Consider the following 19788-nt stretch of genomic DNA (forward strand, 5'->3'; position numbering starts at 1 on the left):
CAGTAAAGAGGTTTCTGCTCTGCTGCTGGTTTTTTCAACCCTGGTCAATCAGAGAGAACTGCCAAAATATCTACACAGTGCCTCCTCTGTAAGGGCCCTGCGCTTTCTCTCAACAAAGCATGCATCTTCTTTGGGGTTTTATAATCATGTTCTTCTGGAAAACCCTACAAGCGAGTATCTCACATGTGCTTTATACATCATTTCTGAGAAGCAGACTATGGCCTCAGGGCTGGCTATGGCCTCATTTGGCTGCCAGAGATAGAACAGAAAATGGCACACACCCAAGGCAGAAAATCCCACAAGTGTCTCTCCCTGGGAGTATAAAGATACAATAATGAATTAAATAACTAACAATTGCCTGCCCTTTCACTACATTCAAACTCAGCTGCCGGAAGTGGCTGCCACACTTGGCCTGAATGAAATCGGGATTTGGAGCCATGAGCCATTGCATGAAAGTAGATTAAAATGCTGAGGACAAGCAGTCTGATCTATAGTCCTGAGGCACCATAAAAGCTTGTGGGTAACTTTGTTGACTTTGGAATGATGACACCAGGTGTTGACAGAAGTTTGAATATTTGTTCTTAAATCTGCAATTTGAGAGTGCTTGTATAGCAAATCTAGGATGACATCTAGTGGACCAAAACAAAAATGAAGGCACTTGACATAACTGTTTGAAAACCTCATTTGGAATACACCTGGCTCATTGCAGCCAATCTGCAGAAATCTATTGGCAGCTCAGCGTAGCATGTTTTGTATCAACATGTTTTTAAAAGATATATTTGTATTTATCATGTGTATTTTTTGTTATTTTTATTTTTTTTCCTGATAAAAATGTAGTACATGAGTCAGTCGTCATTTATTTCTGAGTACCCTATTACAGCTAACAGGGCAGTTCCAAAGGAAAACTGTATGTGTTTTTAGTGGAGGAAAAGGGGGGATCGAAGCTTTATTGATTTAGTGGTTGGCATCCAAGTGTCTGGGCATGCCCAAGGTGCTGCCAGGTTTGAGGAGGGACCAGATGAAATGTTGTGGCATTTGCCAGTTCGTTTGAAAATGTCTGTACAGGAGGAGAGAAAGAGTTAATAGGTAGACCAATAGAAAAGCCAGAGGCGGAGCCTACCTGTTTATAAAAGGGGCTTAGCCCAATGTTTGGGTGTGAGTTAGTGGGGTTGGTTGGTTGGGAAAGGCAGTTGGGAAAGCAGTTGGCAGACAGCTGGAAACAGAGAGACAGTGCAGTTGGTTCTGGTGTGAGGGGAGGTAGAAGAGTTAGAGACAGGATAAAATAAGACTAAGAAGGTAAAGAGTAACAACGTTTTGAATGCGGTTAAAGTTTATTTGTATTTGCAATAAACTACACTCTTCTTTGTTAACTTAAGAAACTGACTGAGACTAAGTGTTTTACCAGGGAGGACCTGGTTGGTGACAGCAGATTAGTGGTGTACAGGTCAATAGTCCGTGAGACGACCGGGGGCTCCGTACGAACGCCACAGATGTCTTCTGCTCCCTTGGTCCCCCCAATCTAGCCACCTGCACTTCTTCCTCACTGCAGCCTTAAAGCTTCTTATTTCCTCCACAGGGAGGAAGAAATGCACCAGGGAGCAGGAGGTGTCTGAGTGCCAGGGTCACTCAGCATCATTTGTATAGCGCTAAATTGTAGCTTAACATTTACGCCACCTATGTGTATGAAAACATCACTGTTGCTAACATAGGATCAAACGTGGAAGAGAACAGTTTTAAGTCAAAAGTACAATCTAGTCAATGCAGGTTTTCTTTTCCATTACAGAAAAGCAAAAGCAAAATGCCCACAGTCTAACTTGGTTCGGCTATATTCTGTATTTAATAATAATTTTAAAAAACCACACCCCAGAAACCATAGATTCAAGAACAACCAAACTTATATTTTATTCAAAGACATTTCAATTTAAAAAGAACATTTCTGCACCACCACCACCTATTTGATGGCAGGGAGACAGGATAGAAGAGGAGGAGCACAAGTGAGTGCTGAAGGAAGGGCAGACTTTTGCCCCTTGCCACAGCAGTGAGACTATTGCTGCCCCTTGAAATATGAAAGAAGCAGTTCAGATAATAAGTGCACTGCCAAAGGAGTATGGGCACAATCCCATCAAAATCAACTACTTTTAAGTCCCACTGGTTTCAATGGGAAAGTTAAGCATGTGAGTATACCTCAATTAAAACTAACAGGACTTAACCTTGACTGGATTGAGCTTCATTTCTTTGTATGCAACATTTGTCACTTCTTTCCTTTAGTCCTGGGCCTCAAGTTCCTCCTCTTTTTCTTCTGCTATGACTGCAGCTGTGGCAAAAAAAGAAATGGAGGGAAAGAAGTACAACAGGGATGATTATTTATTTCTGAAATATCAGGCTTGTAACTCACACTATAGAAACACAGAATTAAAAAACCACCAGACCAGAATCATAAAGCTGGCCAAGGCGTCTTATGCCCCATCCTAAGTGCAGCTTTGTGGTTGAACAGGAGCTGATGTAGTGACTTTTCCTCCCATTGATGCCAATGGGACAGAAAAGGATGGGAGCCTCCCTCTACCACCTTCCTGTAGCCTTGGGCAGAGGGAGCCAGCTGGGCTTTTTTTTTTTTGGCAGCACTGTACTGCAGTGGAGCACTGTGGACTAGATTGTGTGACTTTGCAAGCAGGTAACCCTTGCAAAGCCTTGCTGGGTTAGATGTAGCTATGTCTTTACGTTGTTATCCATGTGTCTGTTTCCACAAAGAACATTTTTTGTCAAATTTATTGTCCATGATAACAAAATGGAATCTCTATGTACAAGGGTAGTACACCTCTAGGTACAAGGAAAAAATAGGATGCCAATATCCCGTCTAAGCAAGGGAGCAGCTTAATCACTCACTGCACCTTCTGTCTATCCCATGGGTAGGCAAACTAAGGCCTGGGGGCAGGATCCAGCCCAATCGCCTTCTAAATCCAGCCCGTGGACGGTCTGGGAATCAGCATGTTTTTACATGAGTAGAATGTGTGCTTTTATTTAAAATGCATCTCTGGGTTATTTGTGGGGCATAGTTATTTGTTCTCCCCCCCCCCTCAAAATAAAGTCCAGCCCTCCCCCCCAGGTCTGCGGGACAGTGGTGAAAAAGTGGAGAGTGGACCCTGCTGAAAAAATTTGCTGACCCCTGCACTAGCCCTCACCTTGCTCTTCTTTAGCTGTCTCATCTTCTTCCTCAGCCTCTTTAGGAGGAGATGTCTCTTCAGTGGGCTCTGTTGCCTCTGCAGGTTGCTCAGTAGTTTCAGAAGGAACTTCAGTTGCAGTGTCATCAGCTGATGTGGAAAACAGAAAGAAAAAATAAAATGTTAGAAGAACAAAAGCATTGCTGCCCTGCTTATTAGCTTCATTTAGGTTACAAGTTATTGAGGCAACATTCTGGTCCTACGATGGTCATCATCAGCTTCCTTCCCATATCAAGCTTTTCTAAATTATTTTTGGTTTTTCTCCACATCAGCCTCATTTTGGGACAAGATAAAAACCCTTCTGTTTACCCAGGCCTTTGGAATTTAACCAACCTTCCCATGGGATAGTTTTTTCCCCCCAAGTGCCATAGTCGCACTATGGGGGAGAGGGAGGGAGATTTTAAGGGGGTGGGGGAGTCACAGCAAGGAACCCTCTCCTCATGTGGCAACCGTCCCCCTTCCTCAAATACCTGCTTCCTGCATGGCAATAAAGCTTGAGAAAGCCAGTCATTGTCACAATGGGAGGCTTTTTTTAAAAGTTTATTTACCAGCAAGTGAATGTGTATATGCATGAATATGTATGTGTGTGACATATATGAATTTTGTGTATGTACATGAATGTATGCTAACAGATGTGTGTGGGCATGTGTGTGCATGAAAGAGAGCGTGTGAGGAACCCCACTTTCCTTTGGGTCCACCCATCACCAGCATATAGCCATAAGAGAATATGGCTCTTGAGCGAAAACATCATTCTGCCTTGGCTATAGAGTTAACAGGGCTTTATTATTGACCCCCCCCCCCCCATATTTGAATATACCCTCAATCTGTGTGCATGTTTTGTAAACCTCTGTTGCCATGCCACACAGGAGATCGCATTGACGTCCCCTATATCTAAGAAAGTTCCAATCACCTATGCGGGTCAAACAATCTCTGAATTTCTCCATGCACAGATATTATCACGCAGCACATTCCAAACTGAGTGGTGGGATATATCCTCCATGCTCCTGGACCTAATTTTATTTAGAAATTCCTGCATAGTGCAGTATCATAAAACATTCATCTCACTAATGTTGCAAAATGTGAGACCCATTGAAATGAATGTAGTAGATGGACCACTTCAGTGAATAAAGGGTTGATCCTGCAGCAAAATACAAACCTGGAGGTGTTGGTTCTTCAACTATTGCAACCTCTACTGCTGGAGGAGGGGGAGGTGGTTCTTCAGGTGCCCAGAGTGTTAGGGCAGTAATTTTTGATGCTTTCCATTTTGGAATAGATGGAGCCATAACTTCTTCTTCCTCTTCTTCCTCTGGTTTTTCCTGAAGATCAGATGAATATCCAGGATACAGATTTGAATGAAAAAGGAAATGACCAGTCCTATAACTCATAACATATTTCTGTTTCATTATAAACACACACACACACACACCCTTCTTTCAACCTACAACAATACACAGGCCCACATCAACACCACAGTCTTTGTTAACAGCTTTGGTTGCTCCAATGCCCCATCAAAGTGATCCAGAAGGAATCCTGATCCAGCCTCTGTTATAGACATTCGCTACAACACATGCCAGCTTTTAAACAGCTGTTCTGAGAGGCCCTTCTCTAATTGCTGCCATCTTGCTGCAATGACTAGAAATCAGAGCTTTGTGGCACAGGCACCCTGGTTGCAGGATACACTCCCCAGAGACACTTGTCTGATGCCCACAGTACTACTACTAGTACTACTAATAATTTTATTACAGTCATACCTTGGTTCTCGAATGGAATCCGTTCCGGAAGTCCGCTCGACTTCCAAAAACGTTCGACAACCAAGGTGCGGCTTCTGATTGGCTGCAGGAGCTTCCTGCACTCAAGCGGAAGCCGCCCCTGATATTCGGCTTCCAAAGAACATTCACAAACCGGAACACCCACTTCTGGGTTTGCGGCATTCAGGAGCCAGAATGTTCGAGTCGCAAGGCGTTCGGGATCCAAGATACGACTGTATTTATACCCCACCCATCTGGCCGGGTTGACCAGCATAGGTTTACTTGTTACATGTCAGCTATTTTCCTATGTATGATGGTACAAACTTGTCTTATCGAGGTAAAGACTGAGTGGTATTGTTCCCAAATACACCTGAAACTATGGTTTCTAACAGAACCAAGTTTGGATGTCAGTAGAAGCTGGTGCAGGGGAGAAGAGCTGCCCTTACAACACTGGTGTAGCTGCAGCTTACCTGGACAGTGCTGGGGTGTGGCAAGGCTGCATGGACACACTGGTGGAGCCAATCCAGCACTTCCATCGGTGTGTCTGCATAGCCCCAACCTTGCCGCCACCCCCTCCACCAGCCAGGTAATTTGCTGCAACTCTGGTGCTTGAAGGCAGCTCTGCCACACCATCCGCTACTATTGGATGTAATAGCAAATTGTGATTAGTTTTGAAGTGACAGCTTTTGAGCACATCCTTGTGGCAGGGAGAAGTTTGAGGCTTATGCAGGTGCATATAGAAGGAAGCTATGACTTGCCATTACATCCAAGGCAGCCCTTAAGATTTATCAACATCTTCATTTGTATGATTTGTAAGACTATCTTAGCTGTCTCTTAGTCATTGAGCCTAAGAGCAGCAGCAGCAGATATGTTCTATGCTTATGATAATGTTTTATTCTCTTGTTAATTATACTGTTTCAGATGTGCATTTTATATTTGATTTCATTTAGTAATGCTTTCTTTTGAAATGTTTAAGACAATTTTTGTTTGCTAACTTTACTGTGTTAAATGTGCAATCTGTATTTACCTCCTTTGCAATGTTTTAGTTTGAAATCTTTAAGATAATATTTTAGTCATGTTAATTATGTTAATTATGTTCCTTTGAATGTATACTTTATATTAAACTTTCTTCAGTTATGTTTTATTTGATGTTTTGATGTAGGTTGTAAACAGCTTTGAATTTTTTTTCTTGAAACTATAAGGAGGTATAGAAATAAAACGAACGTTAATAATAAGACATAGCAGTACATTTGTAAGTGCTATATGAGAAGTACAGATAAGAATCCCTTTAACGTCTCTTTATTGCACAGCCTCTCAAACATTCTTCCCAAAGGACCAGTAATATTTAGGTATGCATGCTACTGGCCATCCCAGCAGTGAGCCCACCCAATCAGTCTTCCTTGCCACCATCCTCCCCATGCTACTGCACTGCTCCAGACGTTCACTATAACCTAACAATATATCCATGTTGCTATCTGGAAACTCTAGGGCACAAAGAATTATTTCCCCCAATATTGCAGGGTACACAAATGGAATAGTGCCATTAATAATAAAAGTCTGCAAGAGATTGCAAGAATAAGTAGTTGTATTAATATATATATATATATTAAAATGCAAATTATAGGTATATAATATCAACCAATGCTCTAAAGGATTAATTTCTGCCCCCCATACCCTCAAATGCCTTTCTAACTTATGTCACATGCAAGCAAACCATGCAGTAACACTCCATTTCAAAGCCAGAGGGCACCTCTGTTGTACTAGGCTGCTTGAAGATAAAGGCTTCAATGATTGGTTGCTTCTCATAGTTCTGCACAGAAGGCAGTTCTTTGCTGCCTCTTCTCTTGCTTTTGGTTTGCATGAGCTAAGCAAGTTGTGGAAAGGGAATCAAAGTGAACTATGAATTCCACTATACAAAGTCAAAAACTTCCATTTGCAGAAGAAGAAACAAAACACAAATTTGTTGAAAATAATGAAACACGCATTCATTGAATAAGTGAGGCTTGCAGCACAAGATTCACAAAGCGTAGAATACATTTTTAAAATGAATGTTTCAGTTTTGGAAAACTGGAGCCATAGTTTGTAATATGCTTTGCCAAAGGCCGATTCCTCCCCATAGCCCTGTACAGAAGGCCATTGCCTATTTTGCAGGATAGAAATAAGGGGCAAGAACATTAATATCAGATCTTGAATTCAACAACTTTTGCAGATTTGAATACTAATAATTCACAGTTCACTACTTAATAAAATATATTAATATTCAGATTTGAGTTACAGATTTTAAAGGCAGTATTTAATCATTTTTTCAAAAGAATAATACTCTATTCATTGAAAGCTAAACAGCAAGCTTATGAGAGTCATTCATGTCAGGTGCCAATAACAGGAATACACATATCAAGAATCTGGTTCTCATCCTGGAGGCTAAGCATTCACAACACTCACGGAACGAAAGTCCAGTCATGCTGGAAAGTACAGGTGCCAAAGTCTTACTATCATTAGATATTTCTTATGATAACCCCAGTGTTTATGTGAACATAGCAAAAGGAGTTGGGAGGATAGCAAGCAGGTACTGTATGGAATCCATGGGCGTTTATTCTGATTTCTTTGTGCATCCTAATTTGTGCAGCCGTTATATGCTACCACCATCTAGTGGCTGTTTATCTTACTGCAGAAAGTATGGTAAGAAAATAGATGTGAACAAATCAGAACGAATGCTCAACAAACACCAATTGGAAGCACCCCTGGGATTGCTAAAAGCAACTGGCTGAAAGAACAGAGTATCTATCCTTCTCACCTGGTGAATGCAAGTCTATATGAATTAAGCATTGCATGCAAGTAGAATTGTTACTCTTGCACTTAGATGTACAGCAAAGGTCCTATTTCTCAATCAGGCTATTGTTCAGTCACTCATTAGTTCTAAGATATATAATGAATGGGTTCTCCAGTTGTTACCATTTGTAGTGTTTACCTCGTGGATGTATTCGCCATGTTGTTCACATCCAATATCAAATATATACTTCCCAGCACCCAATGGCTGTAGGAAAAAACAAACAAAAATTAGTATTATTTTGACAATATCAAATCCTAAACTGTATTCTTTAGCATACATGGCTGTGGCGATCACACAGGGCCCCCAGACGTTTCACGGTCTATTGACCCTGTGCCACCACTGCGACTGCTTTCTTCACTGCCACCACCCCGCTTCTCACGGGGACACACGGAGTCCAGACAGTTGTTAACATAAACAAATAATCAAGTTTATTTTTAAATGCAGGAACAAGCGTATGGTTTCGGTTTATTTTTCTCTTGTCAGTTTCCTAATCTTAGTTCCTAACAACTCCAAACTGAATTATTCCCAACTATCTATCTGACTCAACCTAACAATTCCTCTCACCCTCTCACAATACAACTCTGCCAACCCACACCTAAGCCTCCCTTTTCCTTCTCCAACACCCAAGCCTCAACTCCCAACTCCCAAACCTCAACTGACTTTCAAAACCCCCCACTCTATCTTTTGCTCCCCCCTTGCATTCTCACTGGCCAATCACATCACACCCCTTTTAACCCTTTCCTTGACCCATCCTAGGAGGCAAACGCCACAATGGCATCTATCAGTGATGTCTTTCTGCCGTCTAACATAAGAAAAACAGATCACTCTTCATGTAAAAAAGGGACAGAAATTTAACATCAGAAACCAAACACCCAATATTCAGAAACCAGCGACAGAACATCACAGCCTCCCAAGACTATTGATCTAAAAGTGGCTGTTCTTATTTAGCATAATTATCACAAACAACATTATTTGCATTTCATTTCCATCTGAACCTGTGTTTTTTACCAGACTCATGTATATAACTCCATTCCTTAATGCTTATGCCATTATCAGTGTGATGGACCATAAGGTTCCATAGGCACTTAGTTGTTCTTGCTGTAGCTGTTCAAAAATGTATATACCATTTACCAAAATAAAAGCACACATTCTCAGAGCAATCCAAGCCTCTTCAGGAGCTGCATGTGGACAGATGGAATCACCTCCAGACAAAAGTAAATGAAACAAACTTGCTTACCTGAGGCTTTGCTTCTGGGTGAACACTGGAGATCCTGGATATCAAGACTATGATGTATGGGTTTGGGGGATTTAAAAAATATACCTTCCAGCCTAATTATTGAGTGATGGTGCAGTGTCTGGTGGGAATATGGCGGGGAGTTATCATAGTACTGCTTCAATTTCAAGGATTGTGCAGATGTATAGTTTTAGTTGAACATCTGGCTACCATCTAGATATTGGGCCTCTGCTTTTCAGCACCTCCAGAAGTTCCTGGTGTCTTATCTGCCTCGGAGGGATCAGGCTGGGTCAGCCCTGGGGCCCCATTCAACACCCATTTCCATAGCGACGATTCCGGCCTCACAGGGGTTGGGCTGGGGCCCCATTGGAAACAGAGGTACCCTAGACTGACCCCTGTGAAGCTGTAAAAATCACTCAGGAAACCGGTTCTGTGATGGGGCCCAGGGGTCACCCAGCCTGATCCCTGGAAGGCCAGAACCGTCACTCAGGAAATGGGTTGTACAACGGGATCCCAGGGGTCACGCACTCTGACCCCTTCGATGCAGGAGGGGTCACTATGGAAATGGGACCATCGCTATAGAAATGGGTTGTACTTTGGGTAACCAAGGGTCACCCAAACCGAACCCTGCGAGCTCAGGACCATCGCTCAGGAAACAGATTGTGCGACAGAGCCGTAGGGGTCACCAAGCCTGACCCCTGCAATACCAAAGCCATCGCTATGGAAACGGGAAAATCGCTATGGAAACAGGTTGTACGTTGGCGACCCGGGGGTCACCCAGCCTGACCTCTGCAATCTCAGGACCTTCACTCAGGAAGTGGGTTGTGCGACGGTGGACCAGGGGTCAACCAGCCTGACCCCTACAAGACAGGAACTGTTGTGATGGAAATGGCACCATCGCTATGGAAATGGGTTATAGGTTGGGGACCCAAGCATGACCCAGCCTGACCTCAGCGAGCTCAGGACCTTCGCTCAGGAAACGGGTTGTGTGATGGAGTCCCAAGGGTCACCGAGCCTGACCCCTATGAAAAAGAAACTGTCACTATGGAAACAGGGCCGTTGCTATGGAAATGGGTGCTAGGTTGGGGACCCAAGGGTCATCCAGTCTGACACATGCAAGCTCACGACCTCCGCTCGGGAAACAGGTTGTGAGACGGTGCCACAGGAGTCACCCAGCATGACCCCTGTGAGGGAGGAATGATCACTATGGAAACAATACTTTCACTAAGGAAACGGGTTATATGTTAGGGTCCGACAGGTCACCCAGCCAGACCCCTTCGAGCTCAGGACTACCACTCGGGAAACGGGATGTGTGACGGGATACCAAGTGACCCAGTCTGACCCCTACGTGGCAGGAACCGTACTATGGAAACAGGACTGTTACTACGGAAACACGTTATACATTGCGGCCGGACAGGTCACACAGCCTGACCCATGAGAGCTCAAGACCATCACTCGGGAAACGAGTTGTGCGAAGGGGTCCCAAGTGTCAACCAGCCTGACCCCTGCAAGGCAAGAACTGTTACTATGGAAATGGGACCATCGCTATGGAAATGGGTTGTGTGTTGCGGCTGCACAGGTCACCCAGCCTACGCCTGCGAAGGGTTACTGAGAGGCAGATCACTGAGGCTACTGATCACTGAGAGGCAGAGACCGTCGCTATGGAAACAGGACCATTGCTATGTAAACAAGTTGTATGTTGTAAGTTGCATGTTGGGGACCCAAGGGTCAATCAGCCTGACACTTGCGAGCTGAGGACCATCACTGGGGTTTTGTGATGGATTCCCAAGCATAGAATCATAGAATCATAGAATCACAGAGTTGGAAGAGACCACAAGGGCCATCGAGTCCAACCCCCTGCCAAGCAGGAAACACCATCAGAGCACTCCTGACATATGGTTGTCAAGCCTTTGCTTAAAGACCTCCAAAGAAGGAGACTCCACCACACTCCTTGGCAGCAAATTCCACTGTCAAACAGCTCTTACTGTCAGGAAGTTCTTCCTAATGTTTAGGTGGAATCTTCTTTCTTGTAGTTTGGATCCATTGCTCCGTGTCCGCTTCTCTGGAGAAGCAGGAAACAACCTTTCTCCCTCCTCTATGTGACATCCTTTTATATATTTGAACAGGGCTATCATATCACCCCTTAACCTCCTCTTCTCCAGGCTAAACATGCCCAGCTCCCTTAGCCGTTCCTCATAAGGCATCATTCCAGGCCTTTGACCATTTTGGTTGCCCTCCTCTGGACACGTTCCAGTTTGTCAGTGTCCTTCTTGAACTGTGGTGCCCAGAACTGGACACAGTACTCCAGGTGAGGTCTGACCAGAGCAGAATACAGTGGCACTATTACTTCCCTTGATCTAGATGCTATACTCCTATTGATGCAGCACAGAATTGCACTGGCTTTTTTAGCTGCCGCGTCACACTGTTGGCTCATGTCAAGTTTGTGGTCAACCAAGACTCCTAGATCCTTTTCACATGTACTGCTCTCAAGCCAGGTGTCACCCATCTTGTATTTGTGCCTCTCATTTTTTTTGCCCAAGTGCAATACTTTACATTTCTCCCTGTTAAAATTCATCTTGTTTGTTTTGGCCCAGTTCTCTAATCTGTCAAGGTCGTTTTGAAGTGTGATCCTGTCCTCTGGGATGTTAGCCACCCCTCCCAGTTTGGTGTCATCTGCAAATTTGATCAGGATGCCCTTGAGTCCATCATCCAAGTCGTTGATAAAGATGTTGAATAAGACAGAACCCTGTGGCACCCCACTAGTCACTCTTCTCCAGGATGAAGAGGAACCATTGATGAGCACCCTTTGGGTTCGGTCAGTCAGCCAGTTACAAATCCACTGAGTGGTAGCATAGTCAAGACCGCATTTTACCAACTTCTTTACAGGAATATCATGGGGCACCTTGTCAAATGCCTTGCTGAAATCAAGGTAGGCTACATCCACTGCGTTCCCTTCACCTACCAGGCTTGTAATTCTGTCAAAAAATGAGATCAGGTTAGTCTGACATGACTTATTTTTCAGAAATCCATGCTGACTATTGGTGATCACAGCATTCCTTTCTAGGTGCTCACAGACTGTTTGCTTAATGATCTGCTCCAGAATCTTCCCTGGTATTGATGTCAGACTGACTGGGCGGTAATTATTTGGGTCCTCTCTTTTTCCCTTTTTGAAAATAGGGACAACATTTGCCCTCCTCCAGTCTGCCGGGACTTCGCCTGTTCTCCAGGAATTCTCAAAGATGACTGCCAGTGGTTCCGAGATCACATCTGCCAGTTCTTTTAATACTCTTGGATGCAGTTCATCTGGCCCTGGAGACTTGAATACATCTAGACTAGCCAAGTATTCTTGTACTATCTCCTTGGTTATTCTGGGCTGTGTTTCCTCTGCTAAATCATTTGCTCCAAATTCTTCAGGTTGGGCATTGTTTTCTTTATCGGAGAAGACTGAGGCAAAGAAGGCATTGAGGAGTTCAGCCCTTTCTGTGTCCCCTGTTTGCATTTCACCATCTTCTCCTCTGAGTGACCCCACTGTTTCTTTGTTCTTCCTTTTGCTACGAACATACCCATAAAAACCTTTTTTGTTGCTTTTAACCTCTCTAGCAAGCCTGAGTTCATTCTGTGCTTTAGCTTTTCTGACTTTGTGTCTACACGTGCTGGCTATTTGTTTGAATTCCTCTTTGGTGGTTTCCCCCCTTTTCCATTTTTTGTACACATCCTTTTTTAATCTTAACTCAGTTAAAAGTTCTTTAGATAGCCACCCTGGCTTCTTTAGGCACCTTCCATGTTTCCGTCTCATTGGTATTGCCTGAAGTTGTGCTTTTACTATCTCCCTCTTAACAAACTCCCAGCCATCATGAACTCCCTTTCGTTTTAGTATTACTGTCCATGGGATCTCACCCAGCACTTCCCTAAGTTTTATGAAGTCGGCTTTCTTAAAGTCAAGAAATTGAGTCCTAGTATGCTTGGCTGCTCCTTTCCGCTGTATAGTAAACTTCAGAAGAGCATGATCACTCGCGCCTAATGATCCTTCCACTTCTACCCCACTAACCAGGTCATCAACATTGGTTAGGACCAGATCTAAAATGGCTGTTCCTCTTGTTGCTTCTCCCACTTTCTGGACAATGAAGTTGTCTGCAAGGCCAGTGAGGAATCTGTTTGACCTTATGCTCTTGGCTGAGTTTGACATCCAACAAATATCCGGGTAATTGAAGTCCCCCATTACTACTATCTCCCTTCCTTTTGCATGCTTGGCCATCTGTTGCAGGAAGGCATCATCTATGTCCTCCGTTTGGCTTGGGGATCTATAGTAAACTCCCACAATGAGGTCACTGTTATTCTTCTCTCCCTTAATTTTGACCCAAATGCTCTCACTTTGGCTTTGAGGTTCTAAATCTTGGATCTCTTCACAGGTATACACATCCCTGACATATAACGCCACTCCTCCTCCTTTCTTGTCTGGTCTGTTTCTCTGAAATAGATTGTATCCCTCCATTATTACATTCCAATCGTGGGACTTATCCCACCAGGTTTCGGTGATGCCTATTATGTCATATTTAGTTTGCTGTACCAAGAGCTCAAGCTCATCTTGTTTATTTCCCATGCTTTGCGCATTAGTGTACATTGAAGTCCATTAATCATTCCCCCGTGTCTCTTATTTAAGGATTTTTTCCTCCCACCACGACCCCTGCGAGGTAAGAACCATTGCTATGGAAACCAGACCATCACTATGGAAACTGGTTGTAGGTTGGGGACCCAAGGGTCACTGAGCCTGATCCTTGTGAGCTCAGGGCCACCACTCGGGAAACTGGTGATCAAGACTGATCCCTACTAGGCAGCAACTGTCAGTATGGAAACAGGACCGTCCCTATGGAAACAGGATGCAGGTTGGAGCCGCACAGGTCACACAGCCTGAACTCTGCGAGCTCAGGACCTTCACTTGGGAAACGGGTTGTGAGACCTACCCCAGAGGTCACCCAGCTTCACCCCTGCGAGGCAGGAACCGTCACTATGGAAATGGGGTGCACCTTGGGGCCAAAAGTCACCCAGCATATGCCTACAAGGTCTGGACCATCACTCAGGAAACGGGTTGTGTGACGGAGTGCCACGGGTCACCCAGCCTGACCCCTGGGAGGGAGGGACCATCACTATGGAAACGGGAAAGTCGCTATGGAAACAGGTCGGGACCCAAGGGTCTCCCAGGCTGACCCTTGCGAACTCTGAACCATAACTCAGGGGACGGGTTTTGTGACGGAGTCCCGAAGGTCACCCAGCCTAACCCCTACGAGGCAGGAACCGTTGCTATGGAAACGGGACTGTAGCTATGGAAACGGATGCGAGCCTGACCCTTGCAAGCTGGGGACCATCACTCGCGGAACGAGTTTTGTGACAGAGTCCCGAGGGTCCCCCAGCCCGACCCCTGCAAGGCAGGAACCGTTGCTATGGAAACGGGACTGTCGCTATGGAAACAGATCCGAGCTTGACCCTTGCGAGCTGGGGACCATCACTCGCGGAACAGGTTTTGTGACGGAGTCCCGAGGGTCACCCAGCAAGACCCCTACAAGGCAGGAACCGCTTTGGAAATGGAGCGGGGACCCAAGGGTCTCCGACCAAGACCCTTGTGACCTCTGGGCCTTCGCTCAGGAAACAGGCTGTGCGACCGGGCCACAGGGGTCACCCAGCCTGACCACTGTGAGGCAGGAACCATTGCTATGGAAACGGGACTGTCGCTAAGGAAACAGGGCAGGGACCCAAGAGTCTCTGAGCTAGACCCTTGCGAGCTCGGGACCATCACTCAAAGAATGGGTTTTGTGACAGAGTCCCGAGCGTCACCCAGCCTGACCCCTGTGAGGCAGGGACCGTCGCTATGGAAACGGGACTGTCGCTATGGAAACGGGTTCATCGCTATGGCTTTAAGTTGCTGCCGCACAGGTCACCCAGCCTGAGCTCTGCGAGCTCAGAAACTTCGCTCAGGAAACGGGTTGTCCGACCGGGCCCCTGGTGTTACCCAGCCTCACTCCTGTGAGGCAGGAACCGTTGCTATGGAAACAGGACCATTGCTGTGGGAAAAGGTTTTAGGTTGGGGACCCAAGGGTCTCCAAGCTTGACCTTTGCGAGCTCGGGAACATCACTTGGGGAACGGGTTTTGTGACGGAGTCACAAGGATCACCCAGGCTTATCTCTGTGAGGCAGGGACCGTCGCTAGAGAAAGGGGACAGTCGCTATGGAAACAAATTCGTTGCTATGGAAATGGGTTTTAGCTTGGGGACCCAAGGGTCTCCAATCCAGACCCTTGCAAGCTGGGGACCATCACTCAGGAAACGGGTTTTGTGACCCAAGAGTCCCAAGGGTCATGCAGCCTGATCCCTGAGAGGCAAGGGCCGTCGCTATGGAAACGGGCCGTCGCTATGGAAACGGGCTTTAAGTTGCTGTCCGACAGGTCACCCAGCCTGAGCTCTGCAAGCTCAAGAACTTTTCTCAGGAAACGGGTCATCCAACCCTTGGGGTTACCCAGCTTCACCACTGCGAGGCAGGAACAGTCGCTATGGAAACTGGACCGTTGCTATGGAAACGGGTTTTAGTTTGGGGACCCAAGGGTCTCTGAACCCTTAAGAGCTGGGGACCATCACTCGAGGAATGGGTTTTGTGATGGAGTCCCGAGGGTCTCCCAGCCTGACCCCTGAGAGGCAGGGGCCGTCGCAATGGAAATGGGTTCTAGGTTGGGGACTCAAGAGTCTCCGAGACTGACCCTTGAGAGCTGGGGACCATCACTAGGGGAACAGGATCTGTGACGGAGTCCCGAGCGTCACCCAGCCTGACCCGTGAGGCAGGGACTGTCGCTATGGAAATGTGACAGTCGCTATGGAAACAGGTTCGTCACTAGATTGGGGACCCAAGGGTCTCTGAACCTGACCCTTGCAAGCTGGGGACCATCACTCTGGGAACGGGCTCTGTGACAGAGTCCCGAGCATCACCCAGCCTGACCCCTTGAGGCAGGGACCATCGCTATGGAAATCGGTTTGTCGCTATGGAAACGGGTTCTAGGTTGAGGACCCAAGCGTCTCCCAGCCAGACCCTTGCGAGCTCAGGAAAATCACTCACGGAACGGGTTATACGACTGGGCCCCTGGGTCCACCCAGCCTGACTGCTGCGAGGCAGGAACCGTCGCTATGGAAACAGGACCGATGCTATGGAAATGGGTTTTAGGTTGGGGGCACAAGGTTCTCCGAACCTGACCCTTGCGAGCAGGGGACCATCACTCGGGAAACGGGTCACGCAGCCGGACCCCTGTGAGGTAGGAACCATTGCTATGGAAACATGACTGTTGCTATGGAAACGGTTTCCGAGCCAGACCCTTGCGAGCTGGGGACCATCACTCAGGAAACGGGTTTTGTGACAGAGTCCCGAGGGTCACCCAACCTGATCCCTGAGAGTCACAAGGAGTCACAAGGATCACCCAGCCTTATCTCTGTGCGGCAGGGACCGTCGCTAGGGAAAGGGGACAGTCGCTATGGAAACAGATTCGTTGCTATGGAAATGGGTTTTAGCTTGGGGACCCAAGGGTCTCCGATCCAGACCCTTGCGAGCTGGGGACCATCACTCAGGAAACGGGTTTTGTGACAGAGTCCCAAGGGTCACGCAGCCTGATCCCTGAAAGGCAAGGGGCCGTCGCTATGGAAACGGGCTTTAAGTTGCTCTTGCACAGGAGAAACCAGAGGCCTTCCTCCTGGGCATAGTCGGCCAAATGGTGTTAAAAAAGGATAGAACTTTCTTTATGTATGCAACAACAGCAGCAAGAATACTCATCGCAAAGTATTGGAAGACACAAGAACTTCCCACGCTGGAGGAATGGCAGATGAAACTTATGGACTATATGGAATTGGCGGAAATGACTGGTAGAATCCGTGACCAGGGAGAAGAGTCGATGGAGGAAGATTGGAAGAAATTTAAAGACTATCTTCAGAAACATTGCAAAATTAAGGAATGTTAGAGTGATGTTGGACTGAAAATAAGCGGATTCCAGCTGTACAGGTTAAAGATAATGATAGACTAAGATTAAAGATTAGGATTAAAGATGTTTAAAGAAATGGAAATTTGATATTAAGAGGAAAAATTTTAACGTTATATGATACTAAGACTAAAGATCAGGTTTAAAGAAGTTGAAGTTATATATTTTAATATCTTAATAAAGCTAAAGATTGGGATTAAAAAAGTGGAAAAGAAATTGCTGGACAAATAATTTGGATTGGAATACAAAAGAGGGAGGTATGAGGAAGTCCAGAAAATAAGTAACTAAAAAACGGATATGGAAAAGAGATATTGTTTTTAATTGTTATGTTTCTTGTTTCTTTATTGTTGAATTTTGTTTTGTTTTTGGTGTGTGTTTTTGTTATATGTATTGTGTATGCGTTTCGTTTTTTCTTTGTTGTTTAAAACTTTAATAAAAATTATTTTTAAAAAAATAATAATAAGTTGCTCTTGCACAGGTCACCCAGCCTGAGCTCTGCAAGCTCAAGAACATCGCTCAGGAAACGGGTTTTCCGACAGGGACCTTGGGGTTACCCAGTTTCACCCCTGCGAGGCAGGAACCGTTGCTATGGAAACATGACTGTCGCTATGGAAACGGGTTCTAGGTTGGGGACCCAAGAGTCTCCGAGCCTGACACTTCCGACCTGGAATCCATCACTCGGGGAACGGGTTTTGTGACGGAGTCCTGAGCGTCACCCAGCCTGACCCCTTGAGGCAGGGACCATCGCTATGGAAACGGGACTGTCGCTATGAAAACAGGTTCGTCGCTATGGAAATGGGTTCTAGGTTGGGGACTCAAGGGTCTCTGAACCTGACCCTTGCGAGCTGGGGACCATCACGCGGGGGGGCTCTGTGACGGAGTCCCGAGCGTCACCCAGCCTGACCCCTGTGAGGCAGGGACCATCGCAATGGAAACGGGACAGTCGCTATGGAAACAGGTTCGTCGCTATGGAAACGGGTTCTAGGTTGGGGACCCAAGGGTCTCCAAACCTGACCCTTGCGAGCTGGGGACCATCACTCGGGGAACGGGCTCTGTGACGGAGTCCCAAGCATCACCCAGCCTGACCCCTTGAGGTGGGGACCATCGCTATGGAAACGGGACTATTGCTATGGAAACGGGTTCATCGCTGTGGAAACGGATTCTAGGTTGAGGACCCAAGGGTCTCCAAGCCAGACCCTCAGGACAATCACTCAGGGAATGGGTTATACGACTGGGCCCCTGGGTCCACCCAGCCTGACTGCTGCGAGGCAGGAACCGTCGCTATGGAAACAGCACGGTTGCTATGGAAATGGGTTTTAGGTTGGGGACACAAGGTTCTCCGGACCTGACCCTTGCGAGCAGGGGACCATCACTCGGGGAACGGGTTTTGGGATGGAGTACTGAGCGTCACCCACCCTGACCCCAGTGAGGCAGGAACCGTCGCTATGGAAACAGGACAGTCGCTATGGAAACGGGACCGTTGCTATGGAAATGCGTTTTAGGTTGGGGACCCAAGGGTCTCCGAGCCTGACCCTTGTGAGCTGGGGACCATCACTCAGGGAACGGGTTATACGACCGGGCCCCTGGGTCCACCCAGCCTGACTGCTGCGAGGCAGGAACCGTCGCTATGGAAACAGTACGGTTGCTATGGAAATGGGTTTTAGGTTGGGGACACAAGGTTCTCCGGACCTGACCCTTGTGAGCAGGGGACCATCACTCGGGGAACGGGTTTTGGGATGGAGTCCTGAGCGTCACCCAGCCTGACCCCTTGAGGCAGGGACCATCGCTATGGAAACAGGACAGTCGCTATGGAAACGGGACCGTTGCTATGGAAATGGGTTTTAGGTTGCGGACCCAAGGGACCATTGCAATGGAAACGGGACAGTCACTATGGAAACAAGTTCATCGCTATGGAGACGGGTTCTAGGTTGGGGACCCAAGGGTCTCTGAACCTGACCCTTGCGAGCTGGGGACCATCACTCGGGGAACGGGCTCTATAACGGAGTCCCGAGCATCACCCAGCCTGACCCCTTGAGCTGGGGACCATCACTCGGGGAACGGGCTCTGTGACGGAGTCCTGAACATCACCCAACCTGACCCCTTGAGGCACGGACCATCGCTATGGAAACGGGACTATCACTATGGAAACGGGTTCGTCGCTATGGAAACGGGTTCTAGGTTGAGGACTCAAGGGTCTCGCTTGCGAGCCCTTGCGAGCTCAGGACCATCACTCGGGGAACAGGTTAGACAACCGGGCCCCTGGGTCTACCCAGCCTGACTACTGCGAGGCAGGAACCAGCGCTATGGAAACAGTACCGTTGCTATGGAAATAGGTTTTAGGTTGGGGACACAAGGGTCTCCAAACCTGACCCTTGCAAGCAGGGGACCATCACTCGGGGAACGGATTTTGTGACGGAGTCCTGAGGGTCACCCAGCCTGAACCCTGCAAGGCAGGAACCGTTGCTATGGAAACATGACTGTCGCTTTGGAAACGGGTTCTAGGTTGCGGACCCAAGAGTCTCCGAGCCTGACCCTTGCAAGTTGGGGACCATCACTCGGGGAACGGGTTTTGTGATGGGAGTCCTAAGCATCACCCAGCCTGAGCCCAGTGAGGCAGGGACCGTCGCTATGGAAACAGGACAGTTGCTATGGAAACAGGTTCATCGCTATGGAAACGGGTTCTGGGTTGGGGACCCAAGGGTCTCCGAGCCTGACCCTTGCGAGCTGGGGACCATCACTCGAGGAACGGGTTT

At 46.9% G+C, this 19788-nt stretch overlaps 1 protein-coding gene across 1 annotated transcript in view; it reads right to left on the minus strand.

The window, feature by feature from the left end:
* Positions 1–1877: 1877 nt before the first annotated feature.
* RSPH1 (radial spoke head component 1) overlaps positions 1878–19788 on the minus strand; it is a 42415-nt gene continuing 24504 nt past the window's right edge. Inside the window, exons 6-9 of the mRNA XM_081003631.1 lie at positions 7935–8000; positions 4375–4534; positions 3180–3308; positions 1878–2314 (exon numbers count right to left, since the gene is read on the minus strand). Coding sequence (XP_080859757.1) covers positions 2265–2314; positions 3180–3308; positions 4375–4534; positions 7935–8000 — 405 coding nt within the window. The 3' untranslated portion in view covers positions 1878–2264. The remainder of the gene's footprint in view (positions 2315–3179; positions 3309–4374; positions 4535–7934; positions 8001–19788) is intronic.

This window comes from Podarcis pityusensis (assembly GCF_964106645.2).
Source record: "Podarcis pityusensis genome assembly, chromosome: 4".
In the NCBI taxonomy this organism is placed as follows: Eukaryota; Metazoa; Chordata; class Lepidosauria; order Squamata; family Lacertidae; genus Podarcis; species Podarcis pityusensis.